Below are 19738 nucleotides of genomic sequence, written 5' to 3'. Positions count from 1 at the left end.
CTGGCGCATCGACAAATATTTCGTTTGGCTGGTACCTTGGGAAGATCGAAAATGTGTATGATTCCCGAATACTTTGGGGATACACGCGCAAGTTATCCTGCAATTTACTTATGTATAAATTGTCACTTTTTCTAATTTATATCATTAATAATATTTTATTTCGTTACATCAAAGCATTGCGTTTTACCTTTCGCTTAATCGTTTTCCAGATTCTAATTAACTTATATAACTGCTTTATGAAAGTATCCAAGTCTTGAAACGAGAAAATTAATTTGTTTTGTTATTTAAAAAAAGTTTTATTCAAATCTCTTTTAATTATTTTTTTGTTTAAAGATTAATAATGGCCTACAACATTTTTAACTTTCTTTGCGTACTGGAAAACAGAAGTTATTTTCTACGTAACGCGATCAAAAGATACTAATTTAATTTTGTGCAGAAATACACATGCGATACATAAACATTTTTTTCCGATTTTTATTATCTATTATATACATGAGATCATCATGAAAAAATAATAAAATATTTTTATTTTAAAACTATTATTGTTTCAGTTTTTTTTATTGCTTTCTTTATTTGCATTTTTACTGCATTTTTTCACTATTTTATAAATAAGTAACAAACTAAAAAAATTTAATTTAATTTAATTTAATTTAAACTCAAAAGTTATAATGTAAGTACTTAAAAAATGCAGATTATTTTATATATTTTATATATTATTTTATATAAAGAATTTTTTAATAAAAAATATCTCATAATATTCCTCATGATTTATAAATTAAATTACTTTAAGAGGATTTGCTCGTCGAACTTTTAAAATCTAAATATACTTATAGGTAATAAAGATTTTTGTAAGAATATAATTATTTCATTAATAATTGATGCTTGAAAAAGATGAATCAAAACTCAAAGTGCATGTACCGTAATCAGTTTTTGCAATATTAATTACTGCGAACGCTACTATAATGTGAATTATATTTATTTGTGTTTTACAGATTGACGTTAAAAATTCCGTTGCTGCGCATCGTGTATCGGTGAGTAACAAATTACATTTTAATCTAGTAATGAATATCTGATGAATATATTACTAAAGATCCATTGTTTTTTAAAATAAATGCGCTACGCATTAGATTAATATCAATATTTAATTCTGGAGAGTATTTTTCAATAATTTACTGCACGTAAATATATAACAGTCAAATGAAAACGAGACAGACTGTATATACTGTGTTATACAGTCTGTCTCGTTTTCATTTGACTGCTCCTTATACATTTCAGTACGGAAAATAAAACTTGTTATATTAAATTTGTTAGCGTATTTTGATGAACGTTACGGGAAAATGAGTTTACAAACCATATTTTACTCGTTTGAAATTTGTAGAATAAACATGCAAGGCAAGCGCGTGTAAAAAAATATTCTTATACACTTTTTGCGAAGCGCTTACAACCGCAAAATTTTCAGAAAGTTGAGAACATAATGAGATATTTTTCATTATAAAATTCTTTATATAAAATAATATATAAAATATATGAAATAATTATATAAAATAACCTATACTTTTAAAGTATTTACATTATAACTTTTGAATTTAAATTAAATTAAATTAAATTTTTTATAACTTAAATTATTAATCATTTACAAAATAGTAAAATAAAATGCAGTAAAAATGTAGATAAAGAAAGCAATAAGAGAACTGTGATAGAAACAATGATAGTTTTAGAATAAAAACATTTTGTTTTTTCATGATGATCTCATAGACAATAAAAATTAGAAAAGAATATTTACGTATCGTACGTATTTCTGCACAAAATTAAATTAGTATCTTTCAATTGCGGTAGGGAAATGGACGCTGAATCTGAATCTGGCCGGGGAAGTCTATCACGACATATGATTTAAATATCAAAGTTTACGAATCTATAACGCATAGCATTTTAGATTAGTACATCATCCTTTCAACTTTTGTGAGCGAATTTCAAATTTTATGATATATAAAATTCATTATTGCGAAAAAAATGTTACGGGTACAAATCAAAATTGATTTTAAAGAATAAAATTACTATTTTAAGATGTCATTTGCGAAATTAGCAGAAAAGATTTCTTTGTTAGCAATAAATCGATAAACATGGCTAAAAGCACTACTTTTGGGCTATTTAAACCAACATCGGTAATCTGACGTGATAGACTAATTTTGTGGCCGGATTCATAGAAACAGTAACGCGTACAAAATTGCATAGAAAACGATTTTTGTTTTCTACAATGCAGGAACATGCATACTTGTGTAATCAATTAAATATACACATTGGCATATATTTTTCACAAATACGTTATTATACATAAAATGTAACAAATAGTGCATTAAAAATATGTAAAATTCAAGACTTGAAAAAGATGTCTAAAATATCACGTGCAAGCGAGACGTTCACGTGGGAAAATGTTGAGTAAAACCAGAGAAAATCTGTGCACGCGACAAATTTAGCGTATCTTTATCGATCTCTTTACCTGTTTACGGAAATGTCTAGCATCGTCAGCAACGTTACTCGCATGTGCGATACTCTATTTTTCTTATCTGAAGGTAAAGCGGGAAAATAGGACATTACATAAAGCATTTGATGGAAAGACAAAAATTTCCAAGTTAGAAAAACATTATTAACATTACTAATATTATAAAATATAAATCGAGCAGAAAAGTAAATTCAATATTTCTGTGATTTTGCCGATAATAAGAGCATTATCAATACTATCAATGATTAATTTGTGTCATCCCTATCGATTCGAAGAACAGCGCGTGACTTTCCTGTAAAATTTCTCATGGCTTACTGAAAGAGAAACTTCGCCAGTGACTATTCGGAAATCACGCAATCATCTGGCGATTGAATTCAAATGTCTGGAACTTTATTTCAGAAAAAAAAATACGAACGGAAACTTACTTGATTATAACACGTTTAGTCGGAAACTTACAAATATTACCGACTTTCGTGGAGATTAATTTTTCCTTGATAGCAGTTCACAAATTGATCCAGATGAACCGACATTATTGCAGCTGCAGAGCACATCGGCAGATTATCGATGTACGCATAATATATGCGAACAGCAAATGCATTTAGACACGTTATTTTAGAACGTGGAAGCTCGTAGAAAGAGCTACGAGTAATTTTGTGAAGGAAAAAGCGAAGAAACGTTCTCGTTTTGCTAGATACGAATGTAAATATATCTAACAAACTTGAATTAGTGCACCGAGTCAACGTTCTGATTACGTCGCCAGCGTCTATTTAACCGATGTTCCTTTTACATCAAAACGTGAGTCTGCACATTCATCGTCTACCCTTCACTTAAGACTAACTTTGGTTTCTATCTGAAATAACATGTTCATGTTTGCTGCTGCTACTGATACGCGCATACTGCGAAAAAGGGAGATGACCGATATGGGGGAGTCCGAGGAAAATGGATGAATCGGGGAGAGAGCAAATACTTATGAGTTACGAGTGTCTCAGAAGTTTGCAGTCGTCGGTCGCGATTCGGATCGGACGTTTCAATCTCGGAGTTTAAGAAGCTGCGGAACAGAAAGTAGTACGGGGGCCAGGCTGAGTGGAGGAAGGAATTGAGAGGTGATCGAGGCTACGTGGGGAAAATCCCAGGGAAAATACACGAGGAAAGAGAACCGGGGAATCTCTCGTTTGCCAAACTATCGTGAAATTATTAAGAGCATTCCTCTGTTTACGACGCCCTACCTCGCCGTCCGACAACCGTTTTCGGTACTCCCAGAATGGACGATTCGTTGCCACTTTCTTACGATTTGTTGAGCGATTTCCATGATTTTTCAGATATTTTTATCGTGCATTTCGATCACAAATATCCTCATAGATGCATAAGCTTACCAAATTTAAATTTAATATCATTTATGATTGAATTTCTGTTATTTAGTTTAAAAAGGTAAAATTGTCGATTAAACTTTGGATAGCAATAGCGATTTAGTAACTTCCAACTTTTAACGTTTCAAACATTGGAAATTGCAATATTTTTGTGACATTCAAACTTAGTTTTTTTTTAACAAATAACAATATAAAACAACAATAAATTAAAATCCAAAATTTAATCACAGAACATTTTTTTTATTAAATATATATAAAATGTGGGCAATGGCAAAGCTTAATACATGAAAGTTGATGAATCAATGCAATATCACGGTTTTCATTTTGTAACAAATAACGTTTTTTCTCGTAACACAGAGTTAGCCCAAATATTTTCCATATATATTTTACTAAAGTAATGTTTTTAGTGCACTAAAAATATTTACATATACACTGCTATTTCTTTTATTACACCTTTTACATATATTTTTTTAAAACAAGAATCTGTTTTCAAAATGTTTGAATATTTGTTTAAAGTCCAATTTTAATGGGATCGATGGGTTCTTCAAAAAGGGAGAGTTAAAAAAAGTTTTTCAAATAGAAATATATTTCCATGCAAGTATTATACGAATTATTTTAAGTCGTTTTGCATAACCTGCGGTATTATAGAATAAATATGCGCATAGAATAAATATCAACTTTCAGCGCAGATTATTCTAATAACAACAAGCGTACTAACTAAATTCGACTGAACATTAAAGATTTCCTCTTGTGTGCTCAAATTCAAGCGGTCGGCAATTAATTTCGACGCCTAACTTTCTTAACTGCGATGAAATATGCAAACTAAACGAGTACGTAATGCTTTGCTAAGTTGCGGAGAAGATATCGCACTGATGATACTAGATGGAGAAAGAGAGTGTGCAAGATAAAAGCTGCAAGATCTGGGAAAGCTCTCGAGATACTGATATCCGTTGGCGCCACGATGTCGTATCTACCCCTTCGTTCGCTCACCCCTTACTCTTCTACTCGCCTTTCTCGCGTTATTTTCTTTTTGCCTATTTGTTTTCTTTCTCTTCTTCTCCCTCTTTCTCGACGTATATATGTTTCCACCCTCTCAGATTTTCTATTGCGTTACCACTGTAGTCTGATTTCCTATAGCATGTGCAATCAGTCGGGGTAGCCGACCTCACTTTTCACTGGAGATAGCAAATGCTCTGCGTAGCGATTCAATCAGAAATAGAAAAACGGATATTTAAAAATAGATAGACGTTTAAGATTCTAGAATGATAGAATTACCGATATTACGAGGTACGAAGTTCTTCGAATTGACTTTGGTGAATTGAAAACCTTTTTCTTTGTTTAAAATACTTTTCTACACGTTGTTTAAAGTACCTATTAAAGTACTTGTTAAATTAAACACAAAAATAAATGATGAAATATTCAATTTCAATTTAAGAACAAAAAAAGTTAAAAAATTATCGATGTATAATTTTTTTACTTATTTTTTGTTCTTTAAGTTAAGTGGAGTACCTCGCTATTTATATTGTACTTTACACAAAAAAAAAAAAGTTTTCACTTTTGTAAAGTCTTGTAATGTTGTTAATAATTATGTTACTTTAGGATTCCTTTAAGTTGCAGATAAAACGCGTTTGAATTGGTACATTATACTGTTGGCTTATTTAATATATAAATATTTAATTAATTATAATAAATTATTTTAATTTGATCAATAATATTTTTTGTGTTTTCGATGAATCTTCTGTTGATGTAAAATCAATAATTTCAAACAGAAAATTGAAAGGTATAATGAACTTCGCAGTATTCAGTTTCTATTTTGTAATAATCTATATTTTGACGAAGTCAAAGTGCGAAGTAAGAATTCGGCGTCAATGTTGTTATTCCTACTGTTACATTTTGAGCGTGAAACTGAGAATTCGAACAGCTTAAGAAAAGTTTAAAGCTTTAATCTCGAAACTAATCAAAGGATGGTAGCGTGTTCATTCAAGCCGCAAATGAAGTTGGATAATACAATTTACGTAGTTTTATCGCAGGTTTTCCTTCACAGACTTTCTCGTTATATCGCTGATAATAAAATGAGATATAGTTAAAATCTTTGTGTGAGGTAAAATAATCGGACAAGTGACGAAATTATGGACCGGCAAGATGTTCACAAGTAAGGTGCGAGCAAAAAAATGTTGAGACTTTCAAGATTTACGACGAGGAAAATCAAGAGGAAAGAAAGAACTGTCGGGAGTTTCCTTTGTTGTGTGGAAGTTACTCGGCTCCATTTATTCACTCTCTTCTTTCGTCACTCGCCGTTGATAGAAGAAGGAAGGAGAAAGCTCGCGGAAAAAGCCGGATTTTCCGAGGCTTCCTCCTCGCGTGACAAACGCGATATCCCGGAACGTCCTTGATACGATATTGTTACAGAAATGTTTCAAAGATTTGATGAATATGGGATGATGTGAAACGGATGAAACCAAGTACGCGTGGACACGTGCTCCACGTACAAAATGCAGGAGACGCAAAAGATAAATTATGCTACGCGTTTGCATTTCCGCTTCCGCGATTATGAAACACAATACTTATGAAATCCCTTATACCTCACATCGTATTTTATTCATTTAACCGCTCGAGGGAACAAAAGCGATAGCAAGTCGTCGTAATGTGATGGCTAGTTATAAAAAGATGTCTTAGAATCAACTTTTAATAAGCGGATTATTAAATAATGCGGTTTCGAAGTACCGTCAGAAACGTAAGTCGCGATATAAGGATGAGCTCCTTTCATGTTACAATCACCTTATGGATGAAACTCGCATCGCAGATGAATGGTGAGCATGCACGAACGGTTTCGAGTCTCCCTCCCGGCTCGACGCGTTTCCTTTTAAAAGGGATCTAGACTTGTACCCGGAAGATTTATCGAAAGGATGAATACGGACGATTAACCAGTGAATTTCCTGCATTTCCGTATGGTTCCTTTTTACTCGCCGATAGTCCGATCGATTTCGACGAAACGCGCGACTCGTAATGTTTCTTCGATACGCAACTTGGTCGTATAAAACAAATGAGAAATCTTTGCGTCGCAAAGCCCTCCCAGAATGTTATTATTTCTTTTGTTTCGATGTCGATAATTAAATAGAATACGTCGAACGCGATCAATATTTAATTCCAATTTTGCAAAGTTCTTTTATAACGTTCAAACTTTTTGCTTGCAGTTTGAAATAATGACAATATACGAGCAATTTTGCAATATATTTGCAATATGTTGTAAATTATGCACATTATATATAACTTTACGGGTTATTTCCTAAAATAAATATTTCGTGTAATCGTTTCGTTATAAAAAAATCAAGAGGTAAAAAAAAGTACTAAAATTGTACTAGTAATTGTGTGGTTTTATAAACAATTTTGAGGTTTGTATATTGACAAAATTAAACAAAGCATGTATGTATATGGCACGATAGACTAGCCGGAAATCTCTATCTTTTAACTAAATGAAAGTGACATACGTTGAAATATTTAAAATAACAAACTATTGATTACATAAGCCATAAACAATCCATTTTCTAAACAATATTCAATAGGCATCTACACTATCATCGACAAATTGCGGGCTATTTCATTTGCGCGACGTTAATTAATCAACGAAACCGATTTATTCAAGCATCATTTAGACGTTCGCGGTGTCCTTTGTCAACTAGATGCGCTGAAGAGTAAAGGACGTCCGCCAGAACGATTTATCGTGATAAACCTTTCAACAAAATTCCCTACCCTTATTTATCCATCAAATTAACGGACGTTGATTAGGCGGGGCAGCGAAGCTTGGTCTAGGAAACTTCCCGTTGACAATCCATTATCGTCCGAGTCATTTATTACTCGAGAGTTTTATTTGAAAGTAGGATAATATTATTTCATATTTATTTACGAAACCATTTGTCATGCAGAGTGCCCCAAACTTAGTATCATCTTTTATGGGTAATCTTCTCCAATATGGCGTCGATTTCTTTCTGCTCGAAGAAAGGTATTCTACATTGCAGATTTTCAATCCTTAACAATAAATATTTTTATAACTAGTTAATAAATTATTAAAAAAAAACTGTTAAAACAAAATTCATTCAAAATAAAATAAACATTAGGATTCGGGAATGAAATCTTGCTTCTCTTATCTCAGACACGCGGAAGCATATCGTCATAAGTCTAGTGAGGAAATTTCGCCCACGACGCATGTATTTCCTTGCATGCAATTGTTTTTGCAATTAGAAATCTCGTTTGTTAAGATAATACTGTTATAAGAAACGAATGGATTTCAATTGTAACGACGAGAGAAAGAGAGAGAGGGAGAGGGGGGGGGGAGAGGAAGAAGGAACAGTTTGAATTAAATTTAGAATGGAAGGATAAATTATCTCACCTCCGTCATTACTTTGCGGGTTACATCTGTGTGATCTCTTTATCTTTGTATCCGTTTTTGCTGTCTAAACGTCCTACGTGTTACAAGGCGCGCGTGGGCGCCTTGGGGGCATTCACAGCGAGAAATCCAATTTCAATGAAAAGGCGGAACAAGAGGTTACGACGCGAGACAAATATCGCATTTCAGGGCGATACACTGTTCTACGTTCTCTTATGTACATGTTGTCTGCGTAAATTCCTCGGGCCTGTCGGCTTACTCGAGAGAGAATTTAACCGTTTTATCGCGGAAATAGGAAGTACGGCGAAAGTATTACCGAAATTTAGTTGCTTTCTTGCATTTAGATATTAACATTCTTTCATCAGATTATTGTGAATGTCAAACACATTGGGAAAAACTTTCGAGAATTTATTTGCTAGGATAAAATTAATCTTGCAAAATCAACGAGTGCAATGTGTGTAATTAATGTAATAAATATTCGACTTGGTTATTCAAAGCCATATCTACTTTTTCTATCAGACAATAATCGGCAATTATAATCATTTCACTGTAATATTCTTTAATCTCGCGCACGTAACTGTCTGCACAATGTTACCAATAATTTGCCCAGGTCATCCATATTTAACAGCAAATTCAACTGCCCAGTTGCGACCACTTACTCCAGACGCATTAATTAACAGTAATTGTACTAAATACACGAAATTCATTACTGCTCACTATCCATGGGGATCAGTCGAGAAATCTAGCGATAAATTTTGTGGCAATATATCTACACTATTTAAAAAATGATAAAATGATAAATATAGTTTTCCACTTTTTTCTTTAATATCCATATTTTCTTATTTTTTTTTTTAAATATTTTAAACGGTATTAAATTATAAATTTTTATTTTCACTAAATTCACTCAACGTTCTGCAATATATTACTTCGTTAATTTAAAGATACCACTTTAAATAATTATTAACCATTAAATATATAATTAAAATTGTTTTTAGGAAATTTATTCAAATAAATTATGTGAGATTGTTAATGTTAATATAATTTAAATATTAAATTTTACACAGTAAGTTTTAACCATGAAATTATTATTTGAGCATTAAAATCTGCTATAATTATTATCAGTTTTTTTAGGAGTTTAATTATTTAATTAAGTTTGCATATTTTTAAAGAATTAAATTTTTGTTTATTTGTTTTATATAAACTGTAATACAGAGTTATCAAATAAAATAGAGAATTAAATTCTTTAATATCATGTACCATGTAATTGTAATACATGTATTGCCGAGAACTTTCGCATGGCTTGCAATCTTGAATCGCGTCTCTAATAAGAAATATCGGACAAAGATGTTATAAGCCAATACTAGTAGCACAAGAGGCCCATCGAGTAACTCAATGGAGCTCATTAGTAACACGATAACGGATGTTCGAGCATTATGAGCCTGTAATCTGATGTGCTAAGTAGCTGATGTATCTCTATTATAACGCTATGGTTACAAGAAAGCTGCTAGTAGTGCCACTTACTACATCCGATATTGTGTTACGAAGTGAATTTCATGAGCAAATTATCTATAAACACAATAACGTCAATTCGTCAGCAAAAAAATTATACAGTATGCTATTCCTTTCCGATTCTACTCGAAATAAATATAGTGAAACTTTCGAATTATTTAAATATTTCTCTTTATATTGATATAAAATTTGATGGATTTAGTTTTATATGTGTATGTGTGTGCAATATGTGTAAATTATATTATGTAAGGTATACATTAAATCTATTTTAATATTTTGATCATATAATTAACGACGCAGTAACAAAATCGTAATTCTAATGCATTTTTACTTCATATAAAGTTTCTCTTATAAAATATGTTATGTATGAATACATGGAATATAATTCTCTTATATTTAATTTGCTCAAAGTGAGTGATATGTTCTTCTTTTTCTACAAGATAAATAACACTGGTAGAAATACTTTTTTAATTGAGAAACAGGGACAAAAAAAGAAAAGTTACGAAAGAAGAAGGAGTGTAAACAAAGTAAATGAAATCTTTGGAGCCGAGAGAGTATTTCAAGCTCCACACGTGCCTTGAGTACAATAATTATTGAAACATTGCCGACAAACGTAACCTAGGGACAACTCCTAGAAAAGTTTGATTTGAGAAGCAGCTCTTAGGTACGGCGAAGTTTTCGGGAAAGCAACTTGTAAAAGGAAAAGGACAAGCTTCGGAAAGTGTCAGGAAAAGATATCAACTCGCGCGTCTAGTTCAATGCTCGGCAAACTTTTCCTCGCTTGGCATAAACTGATTCAATCGTGAAAGAAGTAAGAAATGATATTACAATTTTGATTTATCAGATCGATACAAACGGTGAACGAATAAATTTCGGTAGCAATTCGAAATGCAGTTAAAACGTTTGAACAAAACAATTTCTTTCTTTTTTTCTTCGTAATTACCATCAGAAAATCAGACATGTGTATTTAGGGTAATTAAAATTAAAATTTAAGTTCTTATTTCAACAGTAAAATTTAAATTCAGCTTTCACGGTATATATTTTCTAGCATACATACGGTTGACATGAATCACTCGACGGCCGCATTTACAATATTACGGTAATATGATGTAGAAAAATGTTATATTATTATTCAAATAAAATCAACGTAAGAAGAATTTGCACATTTATGTTTTTCAAGACAATTTTTTTTGTTTGAAAGTAAATATCATGAAAAAAATATTGATTTCAAAGGCACGTGTATTTTCATCATTTTATTAAATCGTCGAAGAACGATTTAAAAATGAAACTATACCACGAATTGAACTATCGAGACATGCAAACTTACCAATTTTGACGACCGAAGGCAGCGCGTCGAGCACCGATGGCAGCTGAAGCAGCTGAAGAACAAAGATAGAGGCTACCAGGCAGCCCAGATTCATAGCTCATCTCGGAAGCCCTCCGCGCGGCCTCTTGGTGGCCCTTCACACGAACACTACCGCACAAATTACGTGGTGAATAGAGCTTGACGTTTCTACGCACATATTTACCTAAACATAAAAATGTGAAAGTATTATTTGAAAAAAGTCAACACGAATACCGCTAATCTACTGCAACAAAATTAATTTTCTGTAACCACAAAATTCATAATCATTTTAATTAGAAATCATCCTCTAATCCGTATCGTTTTATTATTTTTAATTTTTGCAACTTTAAAAATAAATCTGGAACGTGTGTCCAAATACAAGAAGACTTTGTACGCGAACAGTAGTCGGTTTCTGTTTCAAGAAAAATGAACTTTTTGCGAGTACGTTAATTAAAAGTTCGCATTGGAACGGGCTCGAGGTAGAATAGAATATATTCGCTAGGTTTGCCTTTCACCGCGCGTAAAATTCATAAGAGCCGGTGCTCTACCACAAACGCAAAATGCATTTTTTTCCACGTGTGAGAGGAGAGTTTCCATTTTGGGAACTGGCAGAAATTTATCGTTTTGCGCTTGAAATTCGATTCGACAACCGTTATTGCGTGTTTGAGACTTTTTTTTTTACGCAATATTTAAATTCGACAAACGATTCATACTCCGAGAAATTTGCACATCACGTGCACGCTACACAAGTATCGCTTGTGAATTCGCGTGGCAACGTCGAAAACTTACCGTCACTCATGTACTATTTTATGTTCCAAATTTCGGTGGCGTTTGGCCAAAGAGTTGGCGAGCAGATGTCTAGTCGTGTAACTTTACGTTTCTAGCAAGCGTCATGCGACCCAACATTTTGGGGAAAACTGATGAGAAAATATACTAGTTTGCATTATTTCGAGGAATTTATATAATAATAATCATCAGAACACATTAGGTTGCGATAATTTGTACAAATTAATTTTTATGTAAGAGTTTTACAGAGCATCCAAAATTTCAAAGCTAATACACTTAGTGTTGTTAATATTCATTATGCAAATAATTGCAAAATCAATTATACTTAAAAGAATAAAATGTTATGGACCCGATTTTAAAAATATAAAAATTTCTTTTCTTTATTTGTATAACAAAATGAACTTATAACGTTGCTAAGACTGTAAATAATAGATGTATATTTAATGTTTTATGAGAACATCGTATCACAGTAAGTAAACATTGTGTAACATTACAAAGTGAAACTACGACATAAAATACAATTATCATTTTCATTTATAATAAAGATGTACTTTTCAAGTTTATAAATATTGTATACAGTAGTGCAGCAACATAATACATTCATTTCACATTAAGTATATTATGTCTATATATTTATAAACATACATTTAACATGCTTTTAAGTTCAATTAATTAAATATATGTTATTGTATATAATTTATATCACAGGCATTACATTTATTACGTTACCATTAACAAGGAAATCCCGCAAGATGCGGGTCACCGATTTTAATAAAATATTTTGAGTGTGTAGTATTCGTTCACACCTTTACTATAGTAAAGCAGTTCATTGCGGATATTGGGCATTCTCGAGAAAAAGATTAAATATTTCCATCTACCTATAATACCGGTACAGAAAAACGATTGTCGAGTCAGCGGCGTAGCGTCTGGCGTTAGGAAAATCGTCATATTTACAACGGTCTCCGAGCAAAACAGTTTTGTTATTGGTTTTTTTTTTTGGTCTAGAATTTATGAAAAAAACTAAAAACTGTAATGGTACTGGAGATATTTAATCGTCATTTTCTCGAGAATGCCCGATATTCGCAACGAACTGCTTTACTACAGTAAAGGTGTGAGTGAATACTACACACCCATAAAATGTTATAAAAATCGGCGACCCGCATATCTCGCGGCTTCCCTTGTAAATATATAAAAAAAATGTCGGATAATACATTTACTTTTTATGACAGCGCCATCGGTTAATCGACCTGGCGGTTTCGGGTCTGTTTAAAACAGATTTTTGTCAAGTAAATTAACTCTCCATCATCATAAAATGCATCTTCCATGCTTCACGAGTAAACGAACGATTTACTCGGCAAACTTAGCATTCTGTTCTTACTCAACGCGTTTCTTGCTCGCCAATGCTGTCTCGTAAATCGATAAAATTGCGAAATAACCGCAGTGTTTTGTCGCCGATGATGGTGCGCTCGCTGGCAGAAACCACCGGTATTATTTGATTTTAATTCAATGTCATGATTTCTTTGCGAAACGAGGAACAGTTTGCGAAACTTCTCGCGCGCAGACTTCCTCCGTAGACGTCGCTGTCGACGCAGTGGTCTTAGAAGAAACAATGGCAAGATTTTCGATTCGCGATGTCGCACATTCGTTCTATAAGGAATCCCGCAGACAGTCTGGCGACTTCTTTGCGGATTCCTCGTGGATATATTCTTATGCAGTAATTCTTTCACTCGGCCCTATTATGAAAGGTTTGCTTTATTCTATTTTCCGGTATGCAATTTTCAATCTGAGTAATTTGCGACTCTTTTATTCGAGATTCGTGCGCTATGTTGTGCAATGTCGCGAAAGGAAAAAAATCTTAAGACTAGTAATAATCGCGATGGAAATATAATTATGCGATAGAAAATTCTTTCGACCAATCGATTGCAGAATAATTCAAGATACAATTTTTAAAGCATAATTAATTTAACATTGATCATTGTTAATTTTCTAATTACTTTTTTAATTATTTCACAAGATATTTCTGTCTCATTGACATGCTTCGTTATTAATATCTCGAAGTTTTATGAGTTCAAAGTATAGAGATGTAAAAGAACTACTTTTACGTCGGGATGCGCGCGTAAGAAGCATGATAAATTCAAAGTAAGAGATTAACGTTATCGTGATTAGAGCGCCGAGGAAATTAATTCCCTTTCCTCGCGCGAGAGATTGTGACATACTATTTGTAATCTCGCAATTAGCACGTCGGAGGAGGTGAAAGACCGTGAACATCTGGAGTGAAAATATAGTTCTCTTTGTCAGATCTTCCGGCCTCGCCCTTGGGAGGCGCCTTTGAGGGAGAAATGAGAGGACTGTTAAACCAAAATCTTCTGGGAATTTAGAAAGATTCTCGTTCCATGTCGTATCCAGGTTGCTTTAATCGCATCACTTTATTCGACGATAATTTCATTGCGGCCTTAGAAACGCCTTAATGGCACAAAAAAAAGCAGCGTACGCGTGTGTGCACAAAGGTGATGAAAATGAAGGTGATGAGAATGGCAAAGCGTGCTAGCGAAGAGCAGAGTAACGCACTTGATAGGACGAGAGAGAGAGAGAGAGAGAGAGAGAGAGAGGCGGATAGGAAACAGTGCTTTAAATACACATTTCTTTCTGCCCTTCTTTCTTTGTTCACGTCTGGCTGTCCGCCACCTTAGGTGATTTACGGTCGTCCTAAAACATCTTCGCGATATCGCGCCGTGCCGACTCCCCGGGAGAAAAATAGAGGGAAAGCGGCTTGTGAATTTTCCGGAATTCTCGTTAATACGGTCATTTTCCTCGCCTTCGATATGTGGATTATACGAGAGAAAGAAGAAACCGCTTACTAAGGGGCGCTGCAACCTTTTTTTTTTCTTTAATCATTTCCTCGTGCCATTTTACGGCGAATTTAGATCGATCGATTTTCGATTTACCCGAGCAATATGTAGGCGAGTCAACGTTCGTTGGACCTACCTCTCTTTGAAATATTTCCCATACTTTGTCAGCAGAGCTTTGCGGCTTGGCACACATGCGGGCGAGTTTTATAGGAAATTTTTGATTGAACAGCTGACTGTATGGTATAAGATAATACAATTATTTTTTTATTATTTATTAAAATCGTCTTCTTTCTCTCTTCTCCCTTTCTCTCTCTAAGTAATACAAATATGTTCTTCAAACACTTGAAGAAATTAAATGAGCAATTAGGACCTTTATTCATAATCCTTTCTTAAGACCACGCTCTTTCAAGACTATCTTAAGAACTGTCTTAAAATGCTAATACAGTTCTGGGATTCTTGATTTATAATATTTTAATACTGTACTTAAAATAATCTTGAATATAAAAACAAATTATGAATACTTAGTAATTGCGACTCCCCGACCTAGCAGTCGATGCTACGCATAATAAATGCGCAAATGATTATGGATTAAAGGATTATATTAATTATAAAAAATTTTGTATGTATTGATAGTTGCTCTCATTTAATTTCCTCAAGTGTTTAAAATATATACTTCAATTTCTTTAAATGTTTGAATTTTTCAAAAATTTTTGTCTAAATTATTACCTCAAATATTTTGTTTATTGTAGTAATAAAATTGAATTACAATTTTACCCTTTACGCATTTATGTGCGTGTATTTTTTTATATGCTTAGATGTGTAATTTAATGTTGATACACGTCTTGTGTTTGTATTTAAAGCGTGTAGAAAGTATAAAAATTACACGCATAAATTTAATTTAATTTAATGCATAAAAAATACAAATGCGTAAAAAGTGACTACACGTTTTACACACTTGGATTTGTAATGTAGGTACATGTCCGGTTACTAGAATCTCATGTCGAAGAGGATAATTTTTAAGAATTCGCATGTGATTCTTTGGATTTTAAAGCACCTGTGATACGGCAGAACTCGAATAACATGCGCCTTTTGTTCCTCTTTCCCGTTTCTCGATTCCTCATCACACCCTTTTCTTCGATTTCCTAGCACTTAATGTTCCGGATACCGGTATCGTAACTTCGTATGAACGTTTCGCAGCGCGATGCAATAAAATTTAATCATCCGTACTACTATCAACGAGTGGGCGAAGCTGGTACAAAAGCACACTCCACTTTAATCCAATCGTTTGTACGAATGTCGTAAAAAATAAACCGTCGTTTAGTTATCGGAAAAAAGTTAAAAATAATCGATAGTTATTGTGTGTATACATACTAAAAATTTTTTTAAATAATTTATATTATTAGAATTTATTAGAATCTTCAATTTGTGTTTACAAAATAATATAAACTGTTACATTATTAAAGAAAATTTTTCGAAATGTTTATATAAAATTTCTTTGTAGACAAAATTAATAAATAAAATTAATGAAGTAGAATAATAAATAATTGATTCACATCTTCAGACAATTATAATTCGATTTCTCTTTAGCTTATAACTTAAGCATTACCGTTTTAGTTAACTAAGCCATATTCATTGAATAATTTATAAACTGTGGTTGTTTGTGTAAATGATTCAATTAGTTGTTTTGAGATGATCGCGATTGTCAACAATTACGATCACCTCAAAGCAACTAATTGAATCATTTACACAAACAACCTCAGTTTATAAATTACTCAATGAATATGGCTTAGTTAACTAAAACGGCAATGCTTAAGTTATAAGCTAAAGAGAAATCGAATTATAATTGTCTAAAGATGTGGATCAATTATTATTCTACTTCATTAATTTTAACAAACAACATTTACTCGCATCAGAATTATGGGCATAAAGCTTGTATCAAATTACACATTGGAGACCAGAATTCAACTAATAAGAACGAATCGGATTAAAATTATAAAATTATCAGATTGGTCCAATTCTACACTGCAAATCAGTGACTATACAATTTTATACACAAAAATACGCACTTGAATTTGCAATGTAATCTTCAATTCGCAATCTTTAAAGGATAGTTTGATATAAACTTGATACGCATCACGTATATAATATTATAATTTGTAATTATAATATTTGCAAATATTTATAACTTTATTTCGCTGTCGATTTTGTGATGTATTACTATAACGGAGTATAATAATAAATATGACATAATGTTACCACGGTGTTTAATACTGATCATGCATATAATTTATCATTGTATATATATTTTGTTTTCCGACATCATTAAACAACTTGGATACGGGTAGAACCGAGAAAATGATGATTAAACTTATAAATATCGTGGCGATAAAACCGATATACATTATGCATAAAATAATGTACAATTTCATTCGTTAATAAATGTTAAAAAAAATTAATAATGTAAAAGCTTCCTCGCTATTCTTCGCTCATTATCACTTCTATAACGATGTTAAAATAGAATTAAAGTAGAATTTAAATTTATCGAAGACTGCAATGAATAATTAACTAATTTGCATATAATTCAATAAGTATATAAAATTTAATTAAAGCAATCGGAAATACGGTATTTTAATCCAATATGTATTATGAATCTATATCTGTCATTCTAATTCAATTATATTTACATAGACGCAATTTTCAATTTGCACTTATGATTTACACAGTGAAGTAATTAGACTGAATAGAGGACGCGCTACGTTATTTTTTTATTGCAATTAATTACAACAGAGCGATCTAGAAAATGCATAATCAATGTCATTACAATGGTATTGATTGCGAAAGCCGGTCGTTTTCAACGTAATTGCAGCATTTTGTCACCATAATGTGCCATTATGAGTAATATGCGCAAATATATCTTTCACATAAATTTCTGATATGTTTGTTTATCCGATATCATCAATATCCAATTAATATTAATATTATTCGATTGCTTTTGTTGATATAATCATCGACCAATCGCGACAATTTATATAAAAAAGTGCAATAAATTACAGTGGTGTACAATTTTATATATTAGCTACAAGTTGTATAAAAGGAAAGGAAAAGGAAGTTATTGAGAGAATTACTCGATTGACGGGTCACGTGGTAGACAGTGAACTCCAAACTACCAGAACAATTCGTCTCGGTTCGAGAGGCAGTTATCGATTTTACCAACGAACTAGGTAGGATCGCGTCCTGACACGAAATTCGCTTTACCAAATTGAAATAAATGAGTTATGCATATTGTTTTCAGCGATCACATTCTGGAGGATGTTACAGAAAATTAGAAAAATGACAAAGAGTAGCAGTTCGAGTAGTTAAATGAATTCTACAAATTAGATTTTACATTGTGAAAATGATCATTGCTAAAATCTACTTTTGGAACATTTCATAAATTTTTAAACATTTTAAAATTAATAAAAAAGAATAGATATAACGATATTTGTAAGAAAGTTTATTTGAATCAAAAATTTAAAAGAAAATACAGAAAATGTGAACAGAAGTTTAATATTGGAATATTAATGTTTTAATTAAAATGGAGAAAAGATTAAAAAATTTTATTCAATTTCATAATAAAAAAATATGAATTGCTTGTCGATCCATTTGCTATCTAATCTAATCTAACTTCTCGCGATCAATTTAATTTATAGATTAATTGAGAAAATATCCAGTCTGGTACATGCTAATAAGATTTAAATCTATCGTAAACTTCACTAATTGCGTTTACTTCGATCGCGTTGAAAACACTCGCATTAAAAACATTGAATTAATTTGTTTTCTTACCTTTATATATTGTTAATCTTTTGAAAAATTTTATTGTATTTAAACATTCGAACAATTGACGCCTACTTACCGCGTTTTTCATCGTAGCTGTCAAACACGTCAGGCAACTTCCGGCGGTAGAAAAACCTCACGGAATCCTTGGAATATTGTTACGACGAGACGCCTCGTAAGGGGAGAAGGGGGGGAGCGAGAGGACATTCGAGAGTGTCGGCGTTTAAGAATATCGGCGAATAAAGACATGCGTTGTCCCTGTGACGCGCGTAAACATAACCTCCGTATATGATAAGCGAATCGTTATCATCGCGGAAACGTAAACATACACATCCTACCGTGACAGAGGCCGGCGCGCGACTGCCGTTCGGTCGTTCGGTCGTCGACTCGCGACGTCAGCCGAATACGCCCGAGCTCCGATTCTCGCCGAGCGGCCACGTGTTCGCCGGCCAATCACGGTCGTGCTAGTCCACGTGCTCGTTTGAAAGGACCACGTGAGAACGATTAGCGCGCGCTTTCGGAGCAAGGAGCTTTAAATGTATTACTTCGAAGCAATGAGTTGACGCAATGCCCTTTCGACGTCAATACTTTTATAATAATTTTATTAAGTAATTTATAGTGCATCATAAAAAAAACTATTTTATAATTTTACATTAATTATGGTTATCCGTCTGCCTATCTGTTTGTTCGTCCGTCTGCAGAATTTCTCAAAAACGGATAACTTTGTAAAACTCTGCTTTTGCGCCAATAGATATTCAAAGATTTTAACTCCACGGAGGCAAAATATGAGCCAATTAGTTGAGTCTAAAGGGATCAAAGATCAAGGTCACTAAAATTTTTTAACAAAATTTTTTTTTAATTATAAATTATAATAACTTTTTGCTGCATTACTTACATCTATTAAAAAAGTTTATTACAGTGCATGTTTGTTACATGACAATATGTATACATAATACTTATTCCTTACTCATATTTTATCCAATCTCGTATTTTATTTCTTTCATTTGTAACTGGTGCTGTATAAACACTTCTGATATCATTAATATCTAATATTCTTACATTATTTTTGAATACAAAGTATTATAATAGTAATAAAGCAATAGTTGAATAATTCTTTTTTCTTGATGTGAGTATATCAGTATTAAAACTTCAAAATTTCCAAAGAGTTTATTATTGAAAAAAAAC

General features: G+C 32.5%; 1 protein-coding gene across 5 annotated transcripts in view; it reads right to left on the bottom strand.

Annotated features, from left to right (window-relative positions):
• LOC105202335 (glutamate receptor ionotropic, kainate 2) overlaps positions 1-18912 on the bottom strand; it is a 139311-nt gene extending 120399 nt beyond the window's left edge. For 4 of the 5 annotated variants that reach the window (XM_026132629.2, XM_011170798.3, XM_026132630.2 and 1 more), the window contains exons 1-2: positions 18633-18912; positions 11088-11289 (exon numbers count right to left, since the gene is read on the bottom strand). In XM_026132629.2, the coding sequence (XP_025988414.1) occupies positions 11088-11181 (94 nt within the window). In that variant the 5' untranslated portion in view covers positions 11182-11289; positions 18633-18912. The remainder of the gene's footprint in view (positions 1-11087; positions 11290-18632) is intronic. The other variant, XM_039449076.1, reaches the window with a different exon arrangement.
• Between the last annotated feature and the right edge of the window lie 826 nt (positions 18913-19738).

The sequence above is a fragment of the Solenopsis invicta genome, chromosome 5 (assembly GCF_016802725.1).
Source record: "Solenopsis invicta isolate M01_SB chromosome 5, UNIL_Sinv_3.0, whole genome shotgun sequence".
Lineage (NCBI taxonomy): Eukaryota > Metazoa > Arthropoda > Insecta > Hymenoptera > Formicidae > Solenopsis > Solenopsis invicta.
This window is presented reverse-complemented; position numbering and strand designations above follow the sequence as displayed.